General features: G+C 44.2%; 1 protein-coding gene across 1 annotated transcript in view; it reads left to right on the top strand.

Moving 5' to 3' along the window:
* The first annotated feature begins 6,322 nt into the window (after nt 1-6,322).
* MTX2 (metaxin 2) overlaps nt 6,323-23,923 on the top strand; it is a 44,443-nt gene continuing 26,842 nt past the window's right edge. The window contains exon 1 of the mRNA XM_056861297.1: nt 6,323-6,376. Within this exon, the coding sequence (XP_056717275.1) occupies nt 6,337-6,376 (40 nt within the window). The 5' untranslated portion in view covers nt 6,323-6,336. The remainder of the gene's footprint in view (nt 6,377-23,923) is intronic.

Genomic DNA, 23,923 nt, shown 5'->3' on the forward strand with positions numbered 1-23,923 from the left:
ATTAGGAAAGCACAAGAATAGTGCATCTCCATGTATTTTGGAGCTGCTAAAGATGTAGTTCTAAATATAAGCTTGGAGAGAGTTGTACTGGTATGAAACAGCATTATTGCTCATAGTGTGTACACTCATCCCTCTGTGATTTCTGAAAAAAGGTTTTGCAGATTTTTATTACATTTTTTAGCATTATGAAGAGTGGGGTTGGGGTAAGAAAGTGCAAATGGAGCTCCTCTTTGTAATGTCTGAAAGGAAGATGCATTTACACTCCCCCCCATGCGATGTCAAATGTTGTTTGACGAGTAAGTTCCTGATTCAGCAATGCAATGGCCTTAAACTGAGTCAGACCATGTGTCTACCAAGGTCAGTACCATGCACTCTGACTAGCAGCAGCTGTCTAATGTCTCAGGTGGGCGAGCTCTTTCATATCACCTGCTACGTGGTCACTGAAGATGTCAGGGATTCAACCCAGGACCTTCTGCATGCAAAGCAGCTGCTCTACCAGAGCCCTGGCCACTCCCAACCAAGTGCGAGAAACCTATGGGCATTATGATCTCTAGCATCCAAAGCCACCGACTTCAGCCATGAAGGCATGTGCATTCCTTTTTTTCATTGTAAAAAACCCAAGGAGTAGGAGATGTAGATCTGGCAGGAGGTACAAACAGCTACTAGCCCTTATTTATTTATTTCATTGATACCCTGTGTGACGGATAAGGGGTTAATCTGCAGCAAGAGCTGACAGACCAAGAGTGGGCAAAGCCAGAGAGCTGACACTCTGAGCTCTGAGAGACAGAAAAGCATCCGAAGCTTGGGACCCAGCCTGGATAGAAGGCTGTGAAAGTAATCGAAGAGTTGGGACCAGCCAGAGAAGGCTGTGATAGATTGGAAGCTTGGTAGCGAGACTGAGCGGAAGCCAGACTGTACTCTGTGAACCAGAGGGGTTCTGTTAAAGCCAAAGCTATTGACACACACAACCTGTGGGAGTGACAGGAGTGAGAACTGGGTTAGAGAGGGCCCATTCTCAAGTCACAAAGGAGAATTAGTCTCTGAGGCAGAGCTATTCCAGTAGCAGGGAGGTGTGGAGGATTACAGCCACTGGTGTGGGGTAATCAGGGAGAACTGGAAAGAGGGATTTTGGATATTTTCCCAAACGTCTGTGAGTTCTCTGAGGAGGGAAAGGAACTCAGACTTCCTTCGCTCCTGTGAGCTAGGCTGGGGCCAGAGTCTGAGGTCATTTATTCATGGCTGTTTGCTGCAGTTTCCATGCTTTATTGCTCCGGACCTTATTTTTGATTTTTCACAGCTGCCCCGAATTGGCCCATAAAATTCGCAGCATCCCAGCAGCAACTCAAACCTGTGTTGCTACGTTCTTTCCCTTTGCCCCGCCCTTTCTGCCGGAGGGTCCCATGAAAAACTCCCTGGAGTAGGATTTCTTCTCCCCACCCATCCCGGCAAATGTCTCCTCCCTCTCCTACGTCTTCCCACCCACAGGGGCAGCTATTGGCCAAGGGTTCTTTTTTTGTTCCGACCAGAAGCCCGCCCTTTTTTGTGCGCTTTGCGCGGCCACTAGATTTGCACTTGAGTGCCGTACCAAATCCAAATCTCTACGGCAAGATTATAAGAGATGCGTGGCCTCCCATGCATAAATGGCCCTGGGCGCTTTGGATGCTGCACTACTGAAGAAAGAAAAAATAAGGGGGAAACAAAGAGGGGGAGTGAAGAAAAAAAAGGTGCGTGAGCGTAAATCACGAGTGGAGAAGTGAAAAGAACTATTCCAAAGGGGGATGAAGCAACAAGTCAGGACACACCATCAAAAAGGGGGGGAACTAAAAGAGAAACAAGGAAAGTGGACAGAGCAGAAAATAGAAGTCAACGGGAAAACGAATCCAAAGCTGAAAGGGAGGGGGGGAACCGTGCCGAGTCAAAGCAGAAAGGGAGACAAGGGCCGTTTACGCAGGGGAGGTTTTTTCTTGGATTTGCCGCGCTCTCTAGATGCACATTTTCCCCATCCAAATTCTCAAAACTCTGCATTGGGGGCTTATTGTTGAGTTTTGAGAATTCGGATGGGGAAAATGTGCATCCAGAGCACGGCAAATCCAAGGCAGCACTCCACATGCATTCGGTTGCATGAAAGTGGAGTCGAGTGGTTTGGAGCCCGATAGGACTTCTCCTTCCCCCTCTCTTTCGAATGCCTCCCCTCTACGGAGCTGCGATGGGCGTAGTTGTGACGGAGGTGGGGGGAGCAACAGTGAGCTTGTCGGCAGGAGGAGGGCTGAACAGTCAGGGGCAGACACAACCGCTGTCAAATGCTGTGGCCTTTTTCTCATGAGTAATCCAAGCTACATCGGGCTTTATGAATTAGATTCGATTCCATGAATAACCTTTTAAGTTCGGGGTTTGTTTGTTTTTTTGCTCCGCCTCAAGAGAGCAGCATTTTTTTGAGTGAATAATTGAACTGAGAGTCTGAATCTGAGTAAGCGTGAAACTAAGAACTGAAGGAACTTGAGTGAAGAAAACATCTAAGATATCTCTCTGAAGTAATCTTATGTAGATAAACCTGACTTTGAGTTTTCCCTCCAATTTCTGCCTTTTCCTTGAAAACCAATCTCTGTGAGTTCTGCTCAATAAACTTCCCTGTTTTGTCTGTTTAAGTTAAAAAGCCTCTTGTGTCATACCAGTGTAAATACTGGTGTGGGACTGGAGGAGGACAATAATCTCCTCACAAATATACTCAGGCTGTCACTGTCTCTGACATAATTATGGTATTTTGTGTACATGTGCGGAATTAATTCCATGTAGAGCTTGAACACAACATACAAACTGAACCACAAACTGCAGAGGTTTGTGTAATGAAAAGCCTGGCAACAGCTTGCAAAATGCAAATGTCCTTAGAACAGGCTGACTGAATTCTCTCAAGGTCTGAATTCTTTCAAGAGCTAACTAACTTACCCTGGTCTTGTCCTTGAAGGGAGAAGAACAGAGTCATTCTTCACTATCTGCCAGAAAGGTGTATCTGAAATTACCCTTCCTGATTCAGCTGCCAGCTGCCAGCTGCTCATATCTCAAGCGCAGAAAAGTCCTGCTATCCTTGAGAAGGTCTACTCAAAGACCTCAAGGCTATAAGTGCAGTAAGCTTCTTGCTTACTCGATGACTGGCTGAATAAGGTAACTTCACTTCTCAGTAAGTGATACATTCTAAGAGCCTGTCATCTGAACAGCACAACCCGCTTCAAGGCCAACGCTTTTCCCAAAGATATACAGACAGGCTGAGAGAGTGGGATATTGAAGTGGTTGAAAGGGGGGGGTGCCTTCGGGCTGATTGGGGATTTAGAGCGGCTTCCACCATTTGGTCTCCATTTGATCCTCAAAACAACCCTTTGAAGTAAGTGAGTTGAAAGTATGCGACTGGCCCAAGATCACCCAGCAAGCTTTCAGGGGAGAGTAGGGATTTGAACCTGGGTCTCCCAGATCCTGCTCCAATGCTCTGAGCCTTACAGAAGGAGGAGGAGGAGGAGTTGGTTTTTATATGCCGACTTTCTCTACCACTTAAGGAAGAATCAAACCAGCTTATAATCACCTTCCTTTTATGCCAATAAAGGTGATGATTGATTGATTGATAATCACCTTCCCCTCCCCACAACAAACACCCTGTGAGGTAGGTGAGGCTGAGAGAGCTCTAAGAGAGCTGTGACTAGCCCAAGGTCACCCAGCTGGCTTCATGTGTAGGAGTGGGGAAACCAACCCAGTTCACCAGATTAGAGTCTGCCGCTAATGTGGAGGAGTGGGGAATCAAACCCGGTTCTCCAGATTAGAGTCCACCGCGCCAAACCACCACTCATAACCACTATATCACACTGGTTGAAGCGATGTCTTTCTTCCTCCTTAATCAAACATTAATTATATTTACTTATTTTTATTTACTTAGCTAAGAGCGCATTCCTGAGGAGGGGTGAAAGTGGTTTGGAGGCAGTGTGACCCCGTGCCAGCTTAAGTGCCCACTTATCATGGAATAAGGGGAATTTACGCTGGCATGGGGGTCATTCCTGTCAGCATCTGGGTGCTGTGGAGCTGCACAGGCCTCCCCCACTGGCACAGCCTCTCTGGGAACAAAATCATGGAAGAACGGTGGCGCCGGCGTGGGGGGGGGCATCCCGGGGCGTTCCCAGGGGTGGAACTAACTTTCATCAGTTTCCTAACTCCTTCCAGCCTGGGAATGCCATTCACTGCTTTTTTAATACTCCGCACTGGCTAGGAAGCCTCTTATGAGGTGGCGTAGCTGCACCATTCCTGACCGCTGCAGATCCACCCCCCCCCCTCAGAAATGGGCTGCCCGTTCATGCTGGACACCAATGCGCCTTTACCTTATAGGAGCCTGGAAAACGGTGGATTTATGGGAGCTCTACCTGGAACACTAACAAGCCTGGATGATTGGTTTTTAAATGAGGAATCTTGTGGCACTTTAGAGAAAACATTTATGCCAGCTGAAGTTTTCATGGACTAGGGCCCACTTTTTTAGATGACATGAGTGGACCCTCACTAGGCAATTGTTTTATGTCATGAAGATCCACTCATAGCTTCTCAAGAATCCTTTGTACGGGCTGTATTTTATGCACATTTGTCTGGGACAGCTAGATTAGAGTCCAGAAGCACCTTACAAACTAAAAAGACTTTTGGAGCATGAGCTTTCAAGAGTCAAAGCTACCTTAGTCATATACAAGTAGGAAAATCCAGTCCAGGACAGTGTTTGCATTAACTTCAAAAACTTCTCTGTTACCATGAAACTGTTTAAGGTGCCACAAGACTCATTATTTTTGCTGCAACAAACCTGTAGTACATTACAGCTGTTTACATTGTAAATTCCAGGTTGGGAAATACCTGGAGATTTGGGGGTGGTGGTAGAGCCTGTACTAGTCAGGGTTTGGGGGAGGGAGCTCAGCGGGGATGTGATGTCATAGAGTCCACCACATTTATATATTTTTAAAAGAGTCACTGGAAAAGACAGTCATGCTAGGAAAAGCTGAGGGCAGTAGGAAAAGAGGAAGACCCAACAAGAGATGGGTTTATAAAGGAAGCCACGGCCCTCAGTTTGCAAGATCTGAGCAAGGCTGTCAAAGATAGGACATTTATGGAGGACTTTGATTCATAGGGTCGCCATGAGTCAGAAGCGATTTGCCGGCACTTAACACACACACACACAGCAGAGTAAATGATTCTCGGAAAAGAAATAGTAAAAGCTGAGGGAAATTGTGTCAAGTCAATATAAATAAATATAGCAGAAACCTCAGATAGATAACTTTAAATATATAATTAAGGAATATTATATCATATCATAGTGCGCACAGAATAGAGGAACTATATAACTATTAAGAGGACCATGCTTTGGGACTACCAAGAGTTGTTAAACAATAACCCCGGAAGAAGCCCAACCTGTGTGTGAATGGAGTGTATGTGTGCGTGACATGTTATTTTATAACGAAAGCTCATACCCTACCAGAAAATATTTTTGTTAGTCTTTAAGGTGCTACTGGACTCTTGCCTTTTTTGACTATGTTATTTTATGTTAAAAATGAATAATATGTATTTTTAAAAGAGTCACTGGAAAAGACAGCCATGCTAGGAAAAGCTGAGGGCAGCAGGAACAGAGGAAGACCCAACAAGAGATGGATTGACTCAATAAAGGAAGCCACAGCCTTCAATTTGCAAGACCTGAGCAAGGCTGTCAAAGATAGGACATAAAGGGCCAGAGTCCAGTAGCACCTTAAAGACTAACAAAAATATTTTCTGGCAGGGTGTGTGGGCTTTCGTGAGCCACAGCTCACTTCTTCAGATACAGCTAGAAGGTGGATCCATCGGTCTTTAAGTAGAGGAACAGTATGTAAATGTGAATCGCAGGCTTGATGGGATTAGGTGCGATATGCAGAAGAGTCCAGGGGAGAGATGGGTGTGGAGAAACCAGCATCGGTCATGGGCCAGGAATGCAAGGTCTTTATTCAGCCCAGGGGTAAGAGAGGACATGTTTGCAAGGTCTGAGCACGGCTGTCAAAGGCAGGGCGTTTTGGAGGACTTTGGTTCATAGGGTCGCCCTGAGTCGGGAGCGACTTGGCGGCACTCAACACCCCCCCCCCCCTTAGACGCGCAGCCCGGGCTCCGCATTGCAGCCGAGGCACTGGCGGGCTCGGCGCGTGCAAGCCGGCCCGGGCAAGCCAGGCCGAGGGGCGGAGCAGGCCCCGGATGCACTTCCCCCGCAGGCCTGCCGGCGCAGCCGCCGAGCGCCGGCCCGGCCTCCTTCCCCTTGCGCGAGCCGTGGAGGAGGAGGAGGAGGGCGGCCTCCCGCGCGCAAGCATGTCGCTGGCGGCCGAAGCCTTCGTGACACAGATCGCAGGTGGGCCGAAGGGGACGAAGGCGGGGTGGAAGAGAAAACGGCCTTTGCAATAAAGGGGTGCAAACGTCACGCGTGTTTGCAAGGGGGGGGAAGCGTGCCTTGGGGCAGAAACCCCGCTGGGGGGCGGGGAAGCGGAGGGAGGGGCGGAGAGCGGGAGCGTGTGGAGGCAAACCCCCCTCCTCTTCCTCCTCCTCCTCCTCTTCCCCCAGCTGAGTACCCAAGCAGGCTGGACTGTTGTGCTGTCGTGTGCACAACTGCATGGGAGGTTTGGCCTTGGGTGTGCAGCTCTCCAGGGGCACCATTTCCCCCCTCCAATTTTTCAAAACTCTGCTTGGGGGCTCATTTTTTTTGAGTTTTGAGAATTTGGCTGGGGGAAACGTGCACCTGGAGAGGGATAACTCCAAGGCAAAAACTCCCGTGCATAAATGGCCACAATGGGTAGTCTGTCTGTGTTAGTCTGTCTGCAGTAGTAGAAAAGAGCAAGAGTCCAGTAGCCCCTTAAAGACTAACAAAAATATTTTTTTTTGTGTGCCAGAAAATATTTTTGTTAGTCTTTAAGGGGCTACTGGACTCTTGCTCTTTTCTGTAAATGGCCACGTGTGTGTTAAGCGCCCTCAAGTCGCTTCCGACTCGGGCGACCCTGTGGCCATTTATGCCTGGGAGGATTTGCCGCTCTCTAGATGCACAATTTCCCCATCTGAATTCTCAAAACTGCATGGGGGTTTATTGTTCAGTCTAGATGCACAATTTCCCCATCTGAATTCTCGAAACTCTGCATGGGGGTTTATTGTTCAGTTTTGAGAATCTGGATGGGGGAAATGTGCATCTAAAAAAAAAGGTAAAGGTCCCCTGTGCAAGCACCGTGTCATTCCTGACCCATGGGGTGATGTCACATCCCGACGTTTCCTAGGCAGACTTTGTTTACGGGGTGGTTTGCCAGTGCCTTCCCTTTACCCCCAGCAAGCTGGGTACTCATTTTACCGACCTCGGAAGGATGGAAGGCTGAGTCAACCTTGAGCTGGCTACCTGAAACCAACTTCTGTCGGGATCGAACTCAGGTCGTAAGCAGAGCTTGGACTGCAGTACTGCAGCTTACCACTCTGCGCCACAGGGCTCCTCATGTGCATCTAGAGAGCAGCAAATCCAAGGCAAAACCTTCCGTGCATAAATCCCCATATGACTCAGTGTCCTCCAAAACATGCTATCCTTAACAGTCTGGCTCAGGTCTTGCAAATTGAGGGCTGTGCCTTCCTTTATAGAGCCGGTCCATCTCTTGTTGAGTCGTCCTCTTTTCCTACTGCCTTCAACTTTTTCTAGCATGCGCAACTACTCCCATTAGGGTTGCCAACCTCCAGGTACTAGCTGGAGATCTCCCGCTCTTACAACTGATCTCCAGACACTAGAGATCAGTTCACCTGGAGAAAATGGCCACTTCGTCAATTGGACTCTGTGGCATTGAAGCCCCTCCCCTCCCCCAAGTCCCGCCCTCCTCAGGCTCCACCCCAAAAACCTCCCGCCGGTGGCGAAGAGGGACCTGGCAACCCTAACTCCCATAGAAATCAAATCCAAACCCACGGAAAAAACCCAGCACGCAGTACTACCAACAGTGTAATGCTAAAACAGTTAAGCAGCCCTGTGATATCAGAGGCCTGAAATTGGGGGTAACTCTGCACAGGATTGCATTGTTGGCTGTGTTGTGTACACATTTGTCCAGAACGGTGTTTGTAATAAGTGTCCGTGCAAGAGGCTTCAGCCTTACAGAAAGTCAGTGCGTAATGCTTTTTTAAAAAGTGATCCCATGTATGAATGGGTGTTAACCATGCTGCCTGCCTGTTGGGGCCTGGAATAATTGTGAGACAATGCTGTTATGACTCAGGAAAAGCAGCTTCACCTCGAGTGTCTCACAGTCAGTTGGGGGGGGGGGGTAGAAACATTAAAAAATATAATATAGAATACAAAAAAAGTTCAGAGACGTATAATCAACAATTGTCAAGGTGCAACCACTCACTAGTAGGGTTGCCAACCTCCAGGTACTATCTGGAGATCTCCTGCTATAACAGCTGACCTCCAGCCGGTAGAGATCAGTTCACCTGGAGAAAATGGCCGCTCTGGCAATTGGACTCTATGGCATTGAAGTCCCTCCCTTCCCCTAACCCTGCCTTTCTCAGGCTCCGCCTCAAAAACTTCCTGCCAGTAGCGAAGAGGGACGTAGCAACCCTACTCATGAGGACCCCAGGGCCTTGGGGCATTCAATGCAAGAGATGAGGAGATGTGGTTTGCCATTGTCTTCCTCTGCTTAGCAACTTCAGTTTTCCTTGGTGGTTTCCCATCCAAGTACTAACCAGAGCCAGCCCTACTTAGGTTACAAGTGCTGAAAAGATTGGGCTAGGTTGGGCTATGAGGCTGCTCAGACAATTACCAAACGCATAGATAAATATAATTTTTCTCTTTGTAATCCTATGTTAGATCAAATCTAGCACTTATTGTTTAACTGCTTCCTACCAAAATGCAGTTGGACTGTTTTTTAAAATAGTTTATTGTATTTATTTAGTACATTCTTATCACACATGACTTTTCCAGCCCCATTGGTCCTCAGTTTCTGGGGCCTCTGCAGTTTTGTCCCCCAAGTCCTTCCCCTCGATACTCATAAGAAAATAAGGCCCTGCTGGATCAGACCAAGGTCCATCAAGTCCAGCGGTCTGTTCACACAGTGGCCAACCAGGTGCCTCTAGGAAGCCCACAAACAAGGCGACTGCAGCAGCACCATCCTGCCTGTGTTCCACAGCACCTAATATATTAGGCATGCTCCTCTGATCCTGGAGAGAATAGGTATGCATCATGACTAGTATAAATTTTGGACTGGTAGCCATGGGTAGCCCCATCCTCCATAAGAACATAAGGAAAGCCATGCTGGATTAGACCGAGGCCCATGAAGTCCAGCAGTCTGTTCCCACAGTGGCCAAACAGGTGCCTCCAAGAAGCCCACAAACAAGACGACTGCAGCAGCACCATCCTGCCTGTGATCCACAGCACCTAATATAACAGGCATGCTCCTCTGATCCTGGAGAGAATAGGGATGCATCATGACTCTAGAATCCATTTTGAGTAGGAGCCATGGATAGCCCTCTCCTCCATGAACATGTCCACTCCCCTCTTCAAGCCTTCAAAGCTGGCAGCCATGGCCACATCCTGGGGCAGGGAGTCCCACCATTGAATCATGCAAGTGGATTCTGCCCTTTTTTCACGCAGTGAAACCCAGCCAATGCAAAGTGCATTGGAAGTGGATTAAAAGTGCATCATTAGGAACACGTCAAAGCTCCCTCAAGTCTCTGCGGTCTGCGCCATGTTCTCCAGGGGGAACCGATCTTAGTCTGGAGGTCAGCTGCAATTCTGGGGGGAGGGGGACGGACTCCAGCCCCCACCTGGAGGCTGGCAACCCCACCCTCCTGGCTTGGAGCGGGGTGGGTGGGCTTAGAGCCCTGCGCGGGCCGCGCCTAGAGCCCCCCATCCACCCGCTAGAGCTGCGTCCCCCGGCCCTCACCAGGCCGCCTGCAGGAGCGCCTTAGTGGGCAGGAAGGCCAAGACGTGCTCCACCACCTCGGCCACCACTCCTGCTCTTCCTGCTGACTTTCCTGGAAAGAAATAGTCCCGGGAGCTGATAAACCGTGGTAGAGAAGAAGGCTGGTACTGTGCACTTTGATGGGTCTGGGGAGATATTTCTTTCTTTTAAAAATACAAACATTTGTTTTGACATAAACTTTATGACCCAGATCTCTTCGTCAGATGCACAATATTAGAATATCGGCTGCACAATATTGGAATATTGGCTGCCAACTTGGAAGGCTTGAAGAGGGGAGTGGACATGTCCATGGAGGAGAGGGGTATTCATGGCTACTAGTAAAAATGGATACTAGTCATGATGCATACCTATTCTCTCCAGGATCAGAGGAGCATGCCTATTGTCTTAGGTGCTGTGGAACACAGGCAGGATAATGCTGCTGCAGCCGTCTTGGTTGGGGGCTTCCTAGAGGCACCTGGTTGGCCACTGTGTAAACAGTCTGCTGGTCTTGATGGGCCTTGGTCTGATTCAGCGTGGCCTTTCCTATGTTCTTATTATTTCAGTTGGCAGGTTTATATGCAAAGGTACGATCAGCAGAGCGATAATTACAAGAGGTGTCCAGAAAGCCCTGTTTCTCAGGACAAAGGTGTGCTACCTTATGTGGCAGAGCACTGATGAAATTAAGATCCCACCAGAAGTATAAATGATCCACTTTATTTGTGCTTGTGTGATCATGTCTATATGTCACATGATCCTTCATTGCATTACCACTCAACTTACTAGCCTGGTAGAGACCCTCTCCCCCATGAGTTGACCACCTCATGGGGAGGGACAGCAGGCCATAAGCGTGCTGGCCCAGTCAACCATGTGGAAGGAGTGGCCATGCGCACACACCCCTGCCTGAGATCAGCAACGCTGTTTTCAGAATGTTGCAGAACATTGTTGATAACAGGGAGGGTGTGGGTATGTGATGACTTCCCGTGTGCAGTCACACTCTGCAGATGACTAGGCAGACACATGGAAGCTGGGGCGGGGGTTGGGCCAGGATGCACATGGTGAGATGTCTGCACTGGTGTATGATCTGTTTCCAATGACAATGTTTGAGTTGACATCAGGAAATAAGAGTTTTTGTTCTGATTAACCCAAGATAGTGCATTCACGCATGCTACAGTCTACAAGTGATGAACATGAAGAATACACATACAATCATTTAATAATTATGCTGATTAATAACATATTTGACGTATTTCCCTATGTGTAGCAATTCTAACATTTCAGTTTACTTACAGTGCATTCCTAAGCAGAGTTATACCCTTTTAGTCCATTGAATTCAAACAGTGTAGTGTTGTTTAGGATGGCATGGCCTGTAATTTTTCATACTGTTTATTATAATGCCAATGGAGCACTTTTATTGTTTCCCCTTGCGTTATTTGGGTCTCTTTTACATGTGCAACTCTGAAGAGTGTTTAAAAAGAGCTGCATATATCCATGTGGGTTGAGTACCTTTTAATATATTTAATTATCAACATGACCATCTGTGGATACTTAAATCCGGAGATGGGAGCCATGAACAGACAAGACAGATCTTTCTGCAAGTCTGAAAAGGGCCTAGGCCTAGGGTTTGCAGAAAAATGTGAAATGCCCTCACTGAAAATTTGTCATCCATCCAGACCTGCGAGGCATATCTTGCCTCTCTACTCAAATCTACAATAGCTCTGCTCACAAGTTACAGTGAATGCATATACCAACTGTGTACAGTGTACACTTGATTGCTCTTTGTATATGGGTTGAGTAATCCTTATGTTACTGTCAATGCATGTACAGCTGAACATGTGATACAAACCCCAGATTTATCCAGGTGCTGGTCCTTGGTTTCATTCGTAAAGTGAACACAAGTTTTATCTTTCCTACAAACAGATGTACACATGTATTCTAGTGTTTCCAGGGTGTCTACATTTCAGATACTTCAACATGATTGAAGTATCTGAAGATGTTTCAGATACTTCAACATGATTGAATGCCATACAAATGCATATTCTTAAAGAACAGAAAGAGCTGATTTGGTGTAGTTCTAGCAATGTTGGACTTATACTCTAGTAAGACTTGGGTTGAAATCCTTACTCAGCCAGGAGTCTCACTTTCTCTTAGCCAACCTTACCTCCCAGGTTTACTGTGGAAATGCCCATGTATATTGCCCTGCGGTCCTTGAAGAAAGTACACGCAGGTGCTAGATTAAAAATGGATTGTCAATACACATTCCTAATGTATGCACACCACAATTACTACACTGAACACCACAGAAGAGAGAGAATCCATTCCTTCATTATTGTCACCCAATAGGGCATTATTGTTATTCATACAAACATCATTTGTGGAAATAAATGAGCGTCTGAATAAGTGCCTCTTAAAAACAATGATGGATTTATTTCCTATTCCTCTATTTTCTTTAATACCAGATTCTTCATTATGTATGTGTGGCAGTACAGTCATAATTGAGAAACTTTTTATCTTGGTAATAAAAATGAAATTTGATTGGCTAGTAATAGAAGGTCCTGTTCGCGAAAACAATCACTTTGTCATGCAGTTCCAATTAACTGTAACTGCACTGGCAGTATAGCGGCTATAAAACATCTATCTTGGCTACATGGACACCTACACCGCCCTAGGATGATTATACTCTATTTTATTTTTCAGACCTGGTTTTAGGAGATTTTTTTCTTGGCCAAAGAGTAGGTCATGACTCCTGGGTGGATGTTGACTTGAGAAAAAAAAATGGTCTCCCCTTCCTCTCTGGAGAATGTGTACAGTCTCTGCCAGACATAAGTGCCCTCTTTCCTCTGCTTGTTCATCTCTAGTACTTTAGCAGAATGGTGAATGTTAATCTTCTAAAGCGTGCCCCCCTCCACTTGGTAAGCTGCATTTGTTTGAGCGTGCTGAGAGTAGTCTGATGCTCTAATGCACTGGTGATTAAATAGAAAACGATGACCAAATCATTTATGAAGCATTAAGAGGGGTTTTTCCGCAATAAAGTTGACTGGATGATGAAGAAATCATTCGCTTGCATTTCTCTCTACGCAAACCTTACTGATCTTGTTCTGGATATGTATGGTACTGCTTCTCACACCAAGGGAACAATGTTTATCCCTTCCCCTGCAACTTTATGGATGATAATCCTATGCCCTTATTTCAAACTCATTGTTACACAAGGCGATGCCAAGATCTCTTTGAGGAAAACACCCTGTTCTCCCATAGGCCTGCTTGAGGATTTATGGAGATTAATTCTGTATGTATCACAAATGAACCATCAGGGTAAGAAAATGAATTTCCTATTCCACTTGAAAGTCAGCATCTTTTTTTTCAAATGGTATAAGGCTTTAATCTTTCTTACAGTAACAAGTCTTCTTAAGTGTTACCTGATAATGTTAGAGCAGGGAGTTTTTTCAACACATCCATTTGCTGTCCTTACGTGAAAAAGAAAAGGAGTCTTGTTTTCCGAAGATGAGATTGTGTTTACCCTGTCCGATTTGGTATTTTGGTATGGGAGAAATAACTATAGTTTTGAAAACTAGACATTTTCCATCCGGTGGCTGGCCTCATAGAATCATAGAGTTGGAAGGGACCACCACGGGCATCTAGTCCAATCTCCTGTACAATGCAGGAAATTCTGAACTACCTCCCCCCCACACCCCCAGTGACCCATACTTCATGCCCAGCCCAGAAGATGATCAAGATGCCCTCCCTCTCAGGATCTGCCTAAGGTTATAGAATCAGCATTTCTGGCCTCTCTCACCTTTGCCAGAGATCAGACCACTGCAGAGGTAAGCAAACATAAATCTCTCGCACTTTGATCCAAGGGTATGATTATATTAATAATAAATATGCAAAGTGGCACAGAAGCTGCTTCTGAAGACGATCGGTCCAACATTTCATCAACTAACAAGGCAGACTGAGTAACAAACATACATGAACAGTTAAAATGTTAAGTTGGCTGCTAGTCTTTTCGTCAGGTCTGTGCCACAAGTCAGGTCTGAAGCATGAAAGAGTAAATCTCTGGTTCATGTTGCAAAACATATGCAGCCATTGGTGTTTTATCTCTGGTCTGCTGAGTTGGACAATGGGAAGCCCATCGTTAAAGAAGCAGGCAGAAGTACAATCCTGATTCTGTGCCATAGAGCTGATGAGTCTCCTGTGCACATCCAGATGTGCCAGAGGCTCTTGCTGCGTATGCTGCTTGTGGCATCTGTCTACAGACTGGTCATGATCTTTAGCATTCTTTATTCCAGTCAATACAATTAACGTTTTCATTATTAGCAGTGTTGCTTAGAAAGAAAAAAAATGGTCTCTAGTTGCATTCGAAAGAAGCGGTTGAATTCTGACTCCCAAATGCAAGATGGCAAGCAGCAGAATAGATTGTAAAGGTCCTCTATGCAAGCACCGGGTCATTCCTGACCCATGGGGTGATGTCACATCCCAACGTTTACTAGGCAGACTTTGTTTACGGGGTGGTTTGCCAGTGCCTTCCCCCAGTCATCTTCCCTTTACCCCCAGCAAGCTGGGTAGTCATTTTACCGACCTCGGAAGGATGGAAGGCTGAGTCAACCTTGAGCCGGCTACCTGAAACCCACTTCCGTTGGGATCAAACTCAGGTCGTGAGCAGAGCTTGGACTGCAGTACTGCAGCTTACCACTCTGCGCCAAAGGATAGAAACCAAAGGATAGAAAAGGCTGATTGTTAAATTCTAGACTTAGCAAAGCTTAAAGTGGGTCTTCTGTGCTTCCAGAAGAGACTGGCAGTGCAATCCTATGCAAAATTATTGCAGTCTAATCCCATTGATTTCAGTATGCTGAGCCTGGAGTAATGCTACACAGGATCACCCTGTGGTTTGTCTCTAGTTATAGTCTTGTTCATGCCTTCTGAAGTACATGTTCCATTGTAACTGAATCATTTGCATAGGTTGAATAGCCTTGGAAATGCAAGCTAGCCACACTTGGCAACAATAGGATGTGAAAGCACTAGCCACAGCTGTTTAGGGGTGCTTAGTTAACCAGGTAGCGGTAGTTTATAAAGGAACCACGGGTTTGTGAGCTTGTCAGAACCCCAAAGTAGAGAAAAAAGTCAGATGTAGTTTGCAGCTTTGCCAACAGTGGGGAATCATGAAAGTAAAAGCTGCCAGAAGGCAAAAGAGATGTCTTAAAAACAAACCGCATCTTGCTTTATAGCATAAAGGTAAAGGTAGACCCCCGTGTAAACAATGGGTCATTACTGACCCAGGGAGTGACATCACATCACAACGTTTACTAGGCATCATCTACACTTTACCCCCAGCAAGCTGGGTACTTATTTTAGCGACCTTGGAAGGATGGAAGGCTGAGTATACCTAGGAGCCGACTTCCGTCAGGATCGAACTCAGGTCGTGAACAGAGCTTTGACTGCAGTACTGCAGCTTACCACTCTGCGCCCCACGTGGCTGTCTTATAGCATAGGTCTAAGTTTAAAACAATTTGGAACTTAGAAAGTCAACCAGGATGTGTAGGCTATCCATTGTTTTGCACATCGTGACATGTTTGAGTGTCAGAAGTTATGGACTGCGCTCAGTAAAATGAGCTTCTGGTTCTTAAAACATGCAACTAATGTGCCTCATCTGGAGAATCAGAAAGAAGCAGAAAGGTATATAGATGAGACCCTCAGGGACATGGTGGAGAAGTTTTCCTTCTAGACCAAAGAGGTTGAGCTGAAAAATGCTAAAATTACAAATATATAAATTTTAATAAAGTGTGCATCCAAGTTAAAAACATAGGCCTCTAGCATAGGCAAAACTTTCACATTCAATGTATACAAACATGAACACCTGCGATGTACAATCTTATATTGACCAAAGTAGGATCCAAAAAAGGACCAGACGCATTTCGGTCTAAGAAGGCCTTCCTCAGTGGTCAGTAATATAGTTATAGTTTAGCACACATCCTGATAATATAATTATATCATAAAGAACAGTAAAAAATGTATAAAAGCCCTTCTAGTATAGTGAAGCTCCCTGTATGTTTATTTATTTCTTATGTACTAGAACGTGGCTTCCATGTCTCACCTTCTGTTGCATGTCGGGCTCTTAAGGATGTGTATACATCAAGCAGTGTAATAGGTCAGGTTTTCCTCCCATGCAATTCTGTTATGAAGGTCTCAGTGCAGAAAGTCTTCATAGTGAGGAATAGGGAGACTGTGCTAGAAGGGTCCCATTTCTCAAGTGATGACATACTCTCATACCAAGGATAAGGAAGGTCCAGATGGAGAAATTGTAAACGGAGGAAGTGGGCAGAGAGAATATTTTTCTGTCTCATAACAAAAGTGACTTGGGCGGGGAAAAGGACTTAAACTAATAATATAGAATTCATTTGCCATAAAATGTAACAGTTCTTAGCTTAGAGAGCTGTACAAGCTGACTAAAGAAGTCCATGGAACATGGATCTATCAGTGGCTAAATGGAAAGCCCATATTCAGAAGTTTGTGCATCTGAATTTCACATGCTGAAGAACAGAGGAGAAGGGCTGGCTTCATTCCTGGCTTATGGGTTCCCTTGAAGCAACTGGATAGCCACTATTGGAAACAGGTGCCTAATTTCATAGAAACAGTCTGGGATTTTCTTGTATTTTCTGAGCAGCTTCTGGATCTGTTAAGAGTTTTGGCATTCTTTGAACACATTCTGTTAAAACAACAACAGTTCTACTTGCCAAAAAGCTCAGTGATCTGGAGTATGAACAATTTTAGCTTACACTTGTTGAGCCTGTGAGATGTTCTTTGGTATAGAAAAAGCTTGTTCAAGAGTAAGTGAAAGGCTAACTTTGTGTGGGTATTGGCTGCCATCCACCTGTCCTGGCTATTCCTCCTGCAGGTTGTCAAATAAACCAGAGCATCTGTAGTCGGTCTTTTCCCTGTTCCTTTCCCAGCATTTTTCTTCTGAAATCTCCCCCTTCCTACTATGTTAATATGTAGAACATGGAACCCATACAAGTGTATTCATACCTATGTGAATATAAACAAATCAGCTGTAAATGATTTGCTGAAAGATACTGAATCTAGCTGCGTATATTCCATCCACATAGGTTGCATAGATAGATATCCCCATTGAACTTGAAAGGTACAGCTAAAGTGGGTGGGAATGCACAGCTGATTTGCAGCCATTGGTAATGTGGTACTAAAACTGAATCAGGCCATAATATTAAGCAGGTCTAATGATCAATAAATGGGTAAGTGCTCTGATATTTAGCACTATGTTATAAAAGAGACGTTAGCAAGCCAGTATACTGGTCAGGAGAAGAACTATTAGGAGCCTGTGAAGATAACCTAAGAATGGTTTAAATATGTTTCAAAGTCATATTGTCCAATGGAAGAGTAGGCTCCTTAGGCGTTTGGAGGTGGTTTGCTATTGCCTGCCTCTGCGTCACAACCCTGGTGTTCCTTGATGGTCTCCCATCCAAATACTAACCAGGACCGACTCTGCTTAGCTTGGGATCTGATGAGATCAGACTAGCCTCGGACTATCCAGGTCAGGACTCCTTTTGTATACTGACTCCCCCCCCCAATATATAACATCCCCCCAACTAAACCGCACTAAATTCAGCTCAGTCTATCTGCTAATTGAGGCTACACATTTTCTGAATACAATTTATTGGTTAAAATCAACCTTTTATGATTATTATTTAGTGACAGCTGCTGTAGTTGCTTTCTTTTCTTGCTTCTCTCCGACTTCTGTAAAGTGGGCAGATTTGTTTGGCTCCTACTCTTCGTAACATTTAGGGACTTCTGTTAAATGTAACTTGTGAAGACCCTGTATTTAAACAAAAAATAAAAGTTTTTTTTTGTTAAAGAATAATAATAATTATGGATGTATTCATATTGTTCTGAACCCTGGAACGAAATATGTTTTCTTTTTAAAAAGTAGCAGTGCAATCCTTTACAGAGTTACACCCTTCTAAGCCCATCAACTTCAATGGGCCTAGAAGGATGTAACTCTGTTTAGGATGGCACTAACACACACACACATGCTCTTTTAAAAAGCCATGGAATCTCCACCTTAATGAACTTGTTTTCTTGACCCTTTCTGTTGTACAGTATACAAGGTCCATTTTACAAGAGAGGTCTGAGTACATTTTGAAATCGATCGTGCCTTCATAGAGGTATTTACGTTGGATGACGATGATGAGGCAGCTAATTCATTTATTCAGTCTTTATTGATCACTACTAATGGAAGAGAGATCTTTTAACTAAAGTTCCTAACACTGCAGGTTCATTGAAGTAATAAAGGATTGTGTATAGTTAGTTTTTGTCCAGTTCAAAGTTTTAAAATATTAGCATTTTATATTTTTGACTAGAAATATGGTATAAACATTCCTGTTTTAAGGTCAGCAAACTAGTGGTAGGCTTGCCTGGTATGTCTTGTTTATAAAACTGGGCTGCTTTTTTGTTTATCTTGCTGAAATCTTTAGGAAAAGCTTTAAGCTGGTGAAGAAGGCTTGAATTTTAGTGAGTTTTCCTATCTTAACTGCATTGACAAGGATTTCGCCTTGAAAAGTTTCATCTGCCGTAGTCTAGCATGCAGAAACATTACTTGGTCCCTGTTTCCTGTGTGTGTGTTTGAAACTACTGGATTATGCAGATTTGTTTAAAAGCTGACCTTTGGTTGTAACGTTGCCTCCCTCCCTTTCGGTTGTTCGCAACCTTTAGTATAAATGCGTCTGCCTAACAGATATACACTTCATGCATCTGATGAAGTGAGCTCTGACTTGCAAAATTTTACACTGGAATTAATCTGTCTTTAAGGTGATTAGACTACTGTTTTGTTCTGCTGCTACAGACTAGTGCACTGTCCATCTAGATTATGCAGATGTTGGTTGGTTGGATTTAAAGACCTGAATATGTTTTCCTCATCTTTATTTAAACATGTGGAAATCTTGAGCCTGTTGGCTCATGCTGTTAGTTGTGTGTTTAGATTGGTTTTAATGTATTTTACATCTGTTTGTTTAATATTTATTGTTTTTAATTCTGTTTTTATGGTTGTTATCCACCTTGGGTCCAGAGATGCTTGGGAGAAAGGAGGGTATATAAATGTTTTAAGGAGAGATGAGAATGAGCAGTTAGTCATCAGACATCACTATTCTCCGAGACCTCTGTGCCCAGAATGAGTGGAACGACTATAGAAATTCCCTAAATGCTCTCCAAGTTTCTCAGCTGCACAATAAACTCTTCATGGTACGTGATATCTAACAGCAGGAGCTGAATGATATTTACTCAGAAATAAATACCACTGAGTTCAGTGGAAATTCCTTCTTTCAAATAGGACTGCAGTTTAAAGCAGTAGGAATGTCCAGCTGAGTTAATAGAGTGTAATTTCCCCAATCCATCTCTAAGGAGTGATATCTTCCAAGGATACAAATGAAGTTCATTCCTATACCAGGGTCATAAATTATGGGAGCAAGGGTCTAGGAAAGTAGACCCCTCTGGAGCTTCAGTATGACTACTGCTAGAGCACGTGTTTCCCAGCCAAGGGGAGATTTGAGATAGGTTAGAGTTAATGTGGAAATATAAATTTTTGAGGCAGTGCCCAAGAGTTGACTTTCAGGATGTCCAACACTCATACCTACTCATAATGAGACAGTAATAATTCCAACTAGCATTTTACCAGACCAGGGATGATCATTGGTCCAGCTAGCAGGTGGTCACTTTCTTTCCACCAAGGTGGTCGCTTTCTTTCCACTTTCTTTCCTGTATTGGCAGAAGGTAGAAATGGAGCAGGGGTCACTGGGAGTTTAAGGAGGGGAGGTAGTTGTGAATTTCCTGCGTTATGCAGGAGTTTGGACTAGATGACTGGGGAAGGGCCGTGGCTCAGTGGCAGAGCATCTTCTTGGCATGCAGAAGGTCCCAGGTTCAATCCCTGGCATCTCCAGTTAAAGGGAATAGGCAAGCAGGTGATGTGAAAGACCCCTGCCTGAGACACTGGAGAGCCGCTGCCGGTCAGAGTAGACAATACTGACTTGGATGGACTCAGGGTCTGATTCAGTGTAAGGCAGCTTCATGTGTGTTCATGTGTGTCCCTTCCATATGTATGATTCTGTGAAACTAATCCAATAACAAAGAGAAGATTAAGGGCCAATAGACGCATTGAATGTGCATAACTTGACCACTTACGCTCAGTGCCCCTAAGCTCAGCTGAGAGCCAGCGCGGTATAGTGGTTAAGAGCAGTGGACTCTGATCTGGAGAACCAGGTGTGATTCCACACTCCTCCACATGAGTGGAGGAGGCTAATCTGGTGAACCGGGTTGGTTTCCCTACTCCTACACATGAAGCCAGCTTGGGCTAGTCATAGTTCTCTCCGAGCTCTCTTAGCCCCACCTACCTCACAGGATGTCTGTTATGTGGAGGGGAAGGGAAGGTGATTTCCGCCCGTCCGAGGTCACCTCGCTCTCCCCGCATATTTTGCCCTTGTTTTGCAGGCGCTGTTTTAGCCAGAATCTGGAAAAGGGGGGCAAAACGTAGAGGTGACCACGGGGGAAATGTCCCTGCATAAAAGTCTTGAGTTCACTGGTAGACAGAAGTTGTTTTGAACGGTGATTTTCCAAAATCGAAATCGAAAAACAAAGCACAATCCATATAATATCTTTTATTGGGACCAACCAAAGTGATACAAAGCTTGTACATGGTCTTGTATTATTTTGGTTGGTCCTATTAATAGGTATTATGCATATTGTTCTTTGTTTTTGAGTTCATTTCGCCATTCACTACCCAGAACAACCTCAGTAGATGAGAAAATGCAGAAAAGAAGAGCTCATTTTTAGATGCTAGTATGATAGTATAGTCCTGGAAGAAGAGAATTGTGGAAACAAATATGGGTGAACTTCTTAACAGTGCTGAGTAATTTAAGGCAGTTGATGCTTAAGATTCTCCTCTTGTTGTCTCCTGGTTTTCTAAGCTGTTTGTGAGACTTCAAGTGGGCACTACTTACTATGCATCCCATAGTATCGGTAAATACTGTACATTTTATTCTAAAAACTCTAGTTAGAGCCAAATGTAAGACTGACATCTAATCCTAGATCAGGAAAACATAGCCTTTTCCAGAGGACAGCAATGCTTGCCTCTTCATACTAAGAACAGTATGACTTAATTTCCAATACATCAGCCTCAGCCTTCTTATTCCCCCCAATTTCTTCCTTTTGGTCTGAGCATGGCTGAGGTGAGATGGAGAAATAATGTCTAAAGACCTAAAGAATCCAGTTGCCGAAGTATAAACTTGGTTTATCTTCATTATTAGACAAATGATAAGTTTGTGAGGAGTTATTATAGCATTAATCAACTTGATGGATTGGAAATATGACAGAACTGAAGCAGCATGTAATATTAGTGCCTATTATTCTACAAATTATGCCTTCACCTATTGTTCACAAGGGTAGAATCATGCTATACATTAAAAAATGTTGTTCGCTCTTTCCCCTTCCCTTGTTAAAGACACATCACTTTATAGATTTCCACCTTATGATCCTTATTAATTCTTGGTACTGCTCTCAAACCAAAGTTCAGAAAGACATGAATAATACTAATGTGTGTCATTGGGAATTAGGTTTTTCACTTGTTTAGATTTTATATCCCAAAATTCAAGTCCGGTAATAAAAGCAACCCCTTCCTGGCAGAACACAATAAGGTTTTATTAAATTATCTGAAATTTCCCCACCCTTTCTCAACTTAACCCTGACCCTTAAAGGCCAGTCCAAACAGATGGTCTTCAAATTCTTCTGAAAGCATAGGTTATTTCCATTTTTTTCTGTTTATGGTAACAAACAGTATTGTTTTTTATAACAAGGCATATATTCTTTTCTTTGTCTTAACATGGATGATAAACAATACATTTAACAACAGGGGTTGCTTCTGCACATGCCTTTTGCTCGGCCTCCCCACAACTGCAGCTGTTTCCTTTTGGGCTTCTGTACAACATCATGCAGTTGCCTACCTTCCATGTTTTTCCCAGTTTGACCTCCGCAGTTTCCCCAACCTGATTTTGGTACAGTCTTTACTAGAAGAAGGGGATGAGGAGGAAGTGGTGGTGGTGGTTTTTATACCCCGCTTTTCCCTACCTTTAAGGAGTCTCCAAGTGGCTTACAATTACTGAGAGCCAGTGTGGTGTAGTGGTTTGGAGCGGTGGACTCTAATCTGGAGAACCGGGTTTGATTCCCCACTCCTCCACATGAGCGGCAGACTCTAATCTGGTGAGCCAGGTTGGTTTCCCCACTCCTACACATGAAGCCAGCTGGGAGACCTTGGGCTAGTCACAGCTCTCGTAGAGCTCTCTCAGCCTCACCTACCTCACAGGGTGTCTGTTGTGGGGAGGGAAAGGTGATTATCAATCAATCAATCATCACCTTTATTGGCATAAAAGGAAGGTGATTATAAGCTGGTTTGATTCTTCCTTAAGTGGTAGAGAAAGTCGGCATATAAAACCAACTCTTCTTCTTCTAAATATCTATGAACAGGTTCCATTGAAAAGCATTGTTAGTTAGATGATATCAAATCTCTGTAGAGTTTAACCCATAACAGCCTTTTCACATGTGCAACTCAAGGGTATGTAAATTCATCCCTGAGGCTTTGACACCTTAAAAAATGGAGGCTGTATTCAGACCTCTTACTTACACATGGTTAAGTGCACATGTTCTCAAACTGGCTTGTTACCAGCTTTGCCACTCTTCTTCTCCATTCTTGCATGGACAATGGTGGTTAAAACTCATTTTGGATACTCATCAAGTATGAATGCAAGCTTATAAAAACCAACTCTTCTCCTTCTCTTCCCCCTCCTCCTTCTCCTCCTCCTCCTTAGATACTTGTGCAACTTTCTACACAATCCTTTTTATTGCTGTAGGTATCTGCATGGGTGAACTGCAGAATTCATTTTCTAGAAACAAAATACAGCCATTTGAAGGTTAAGAAACTGCAAGTCCCCTACAACAGATATGTAACAAGGGATTTAGATGAAACCATGAACACATGAAGCTGCCTTATACTGAATCAGACCCTTGGTCCATCAAAGTCAGTATTGTCTACTCAGACCGGCAGCGGCTCTCCAGGGTCTCATGCTGAGGTCTTTCACATCACCTACTTGGTTAGTCCCTTTAAGTGGAGATGCTGGGGATTGAACCTGGTACCTTCTGCATGCCAAGCAGATGCTCTATCACTGAGCCACAGCCCCCCTCCCCACCTTGATCACCTATGCTGACCAAGTAAACTACTACACGTTTATTTCATAGTAAAGTGATTGGAAAGATTCATAGTTTTCATATTTCCAGAAATTCTTAATAAACTTTAACCAATTTTTTTCTACTCCATTATCTTATCTATGCTAATGTAAAGTCTTATACAGTTCTGTTTGTGACATTAGCTATATTAATGTTGCCTTTCTTCCACCTTAAAGAATTAAGAATATGTCTAGAATGTATGACTCCAGGGCGCAAGCTTTCATTTTAAAGTAATAAGCATTGTAATGGAGGGGAAAAAAGGTTTTGTTATGACAGTTGGATATGATTAGTTTTTTTCCATGAGGTGTAGATGTGTGTGTATATATTTTAATTGTATACAAGCTTTACTGATCCATTCAACTTCTTTTTTTTAAAAGGACAAGTTAGTTTTTTCATTCAGTGGAAGGCAGAATTACAGAGTTGTGAAGTCTTTTTATTGCAGTTCTGGTTCCAAGACCATGCAGAGAACAGCGTTTCTTAATCTCGTCAGGGGTAACTGGGCAGCTGCGGTGAAAACATTAGCTGTGGTCATTGCATTGAGTAAATCATTTCACATTGAGCAGCATCTTAATTTTACTGATAGCGAACTAATTTGTGTACATTTTGCAATCTCAGCGTTAAGATCGCTGTGCCTTTTAACTGCAAAATTGCAAATATACTGTGGGAGGCTGCATTAGGCTATTGGGATGTCAGTATTGCTAATCACTTATTCAGTGCTA

The sequence above is a fragment of the Euleptes europaea genome, chromosome 15 (genome assembly GCF_029931775.1).
Source record: "Euleptes europaea isolate rEulEur1 chromosome 15, rEulEur1.hap1, whole genome shotgun sequence".
In the NCBI taxonomy this organism is placed as follows: Eukaryota; Metazoa; Chordata; class Lepidosauria; order Squamata; family Sphaerodactylidae; genus Euleptes; species Euleptes europaea.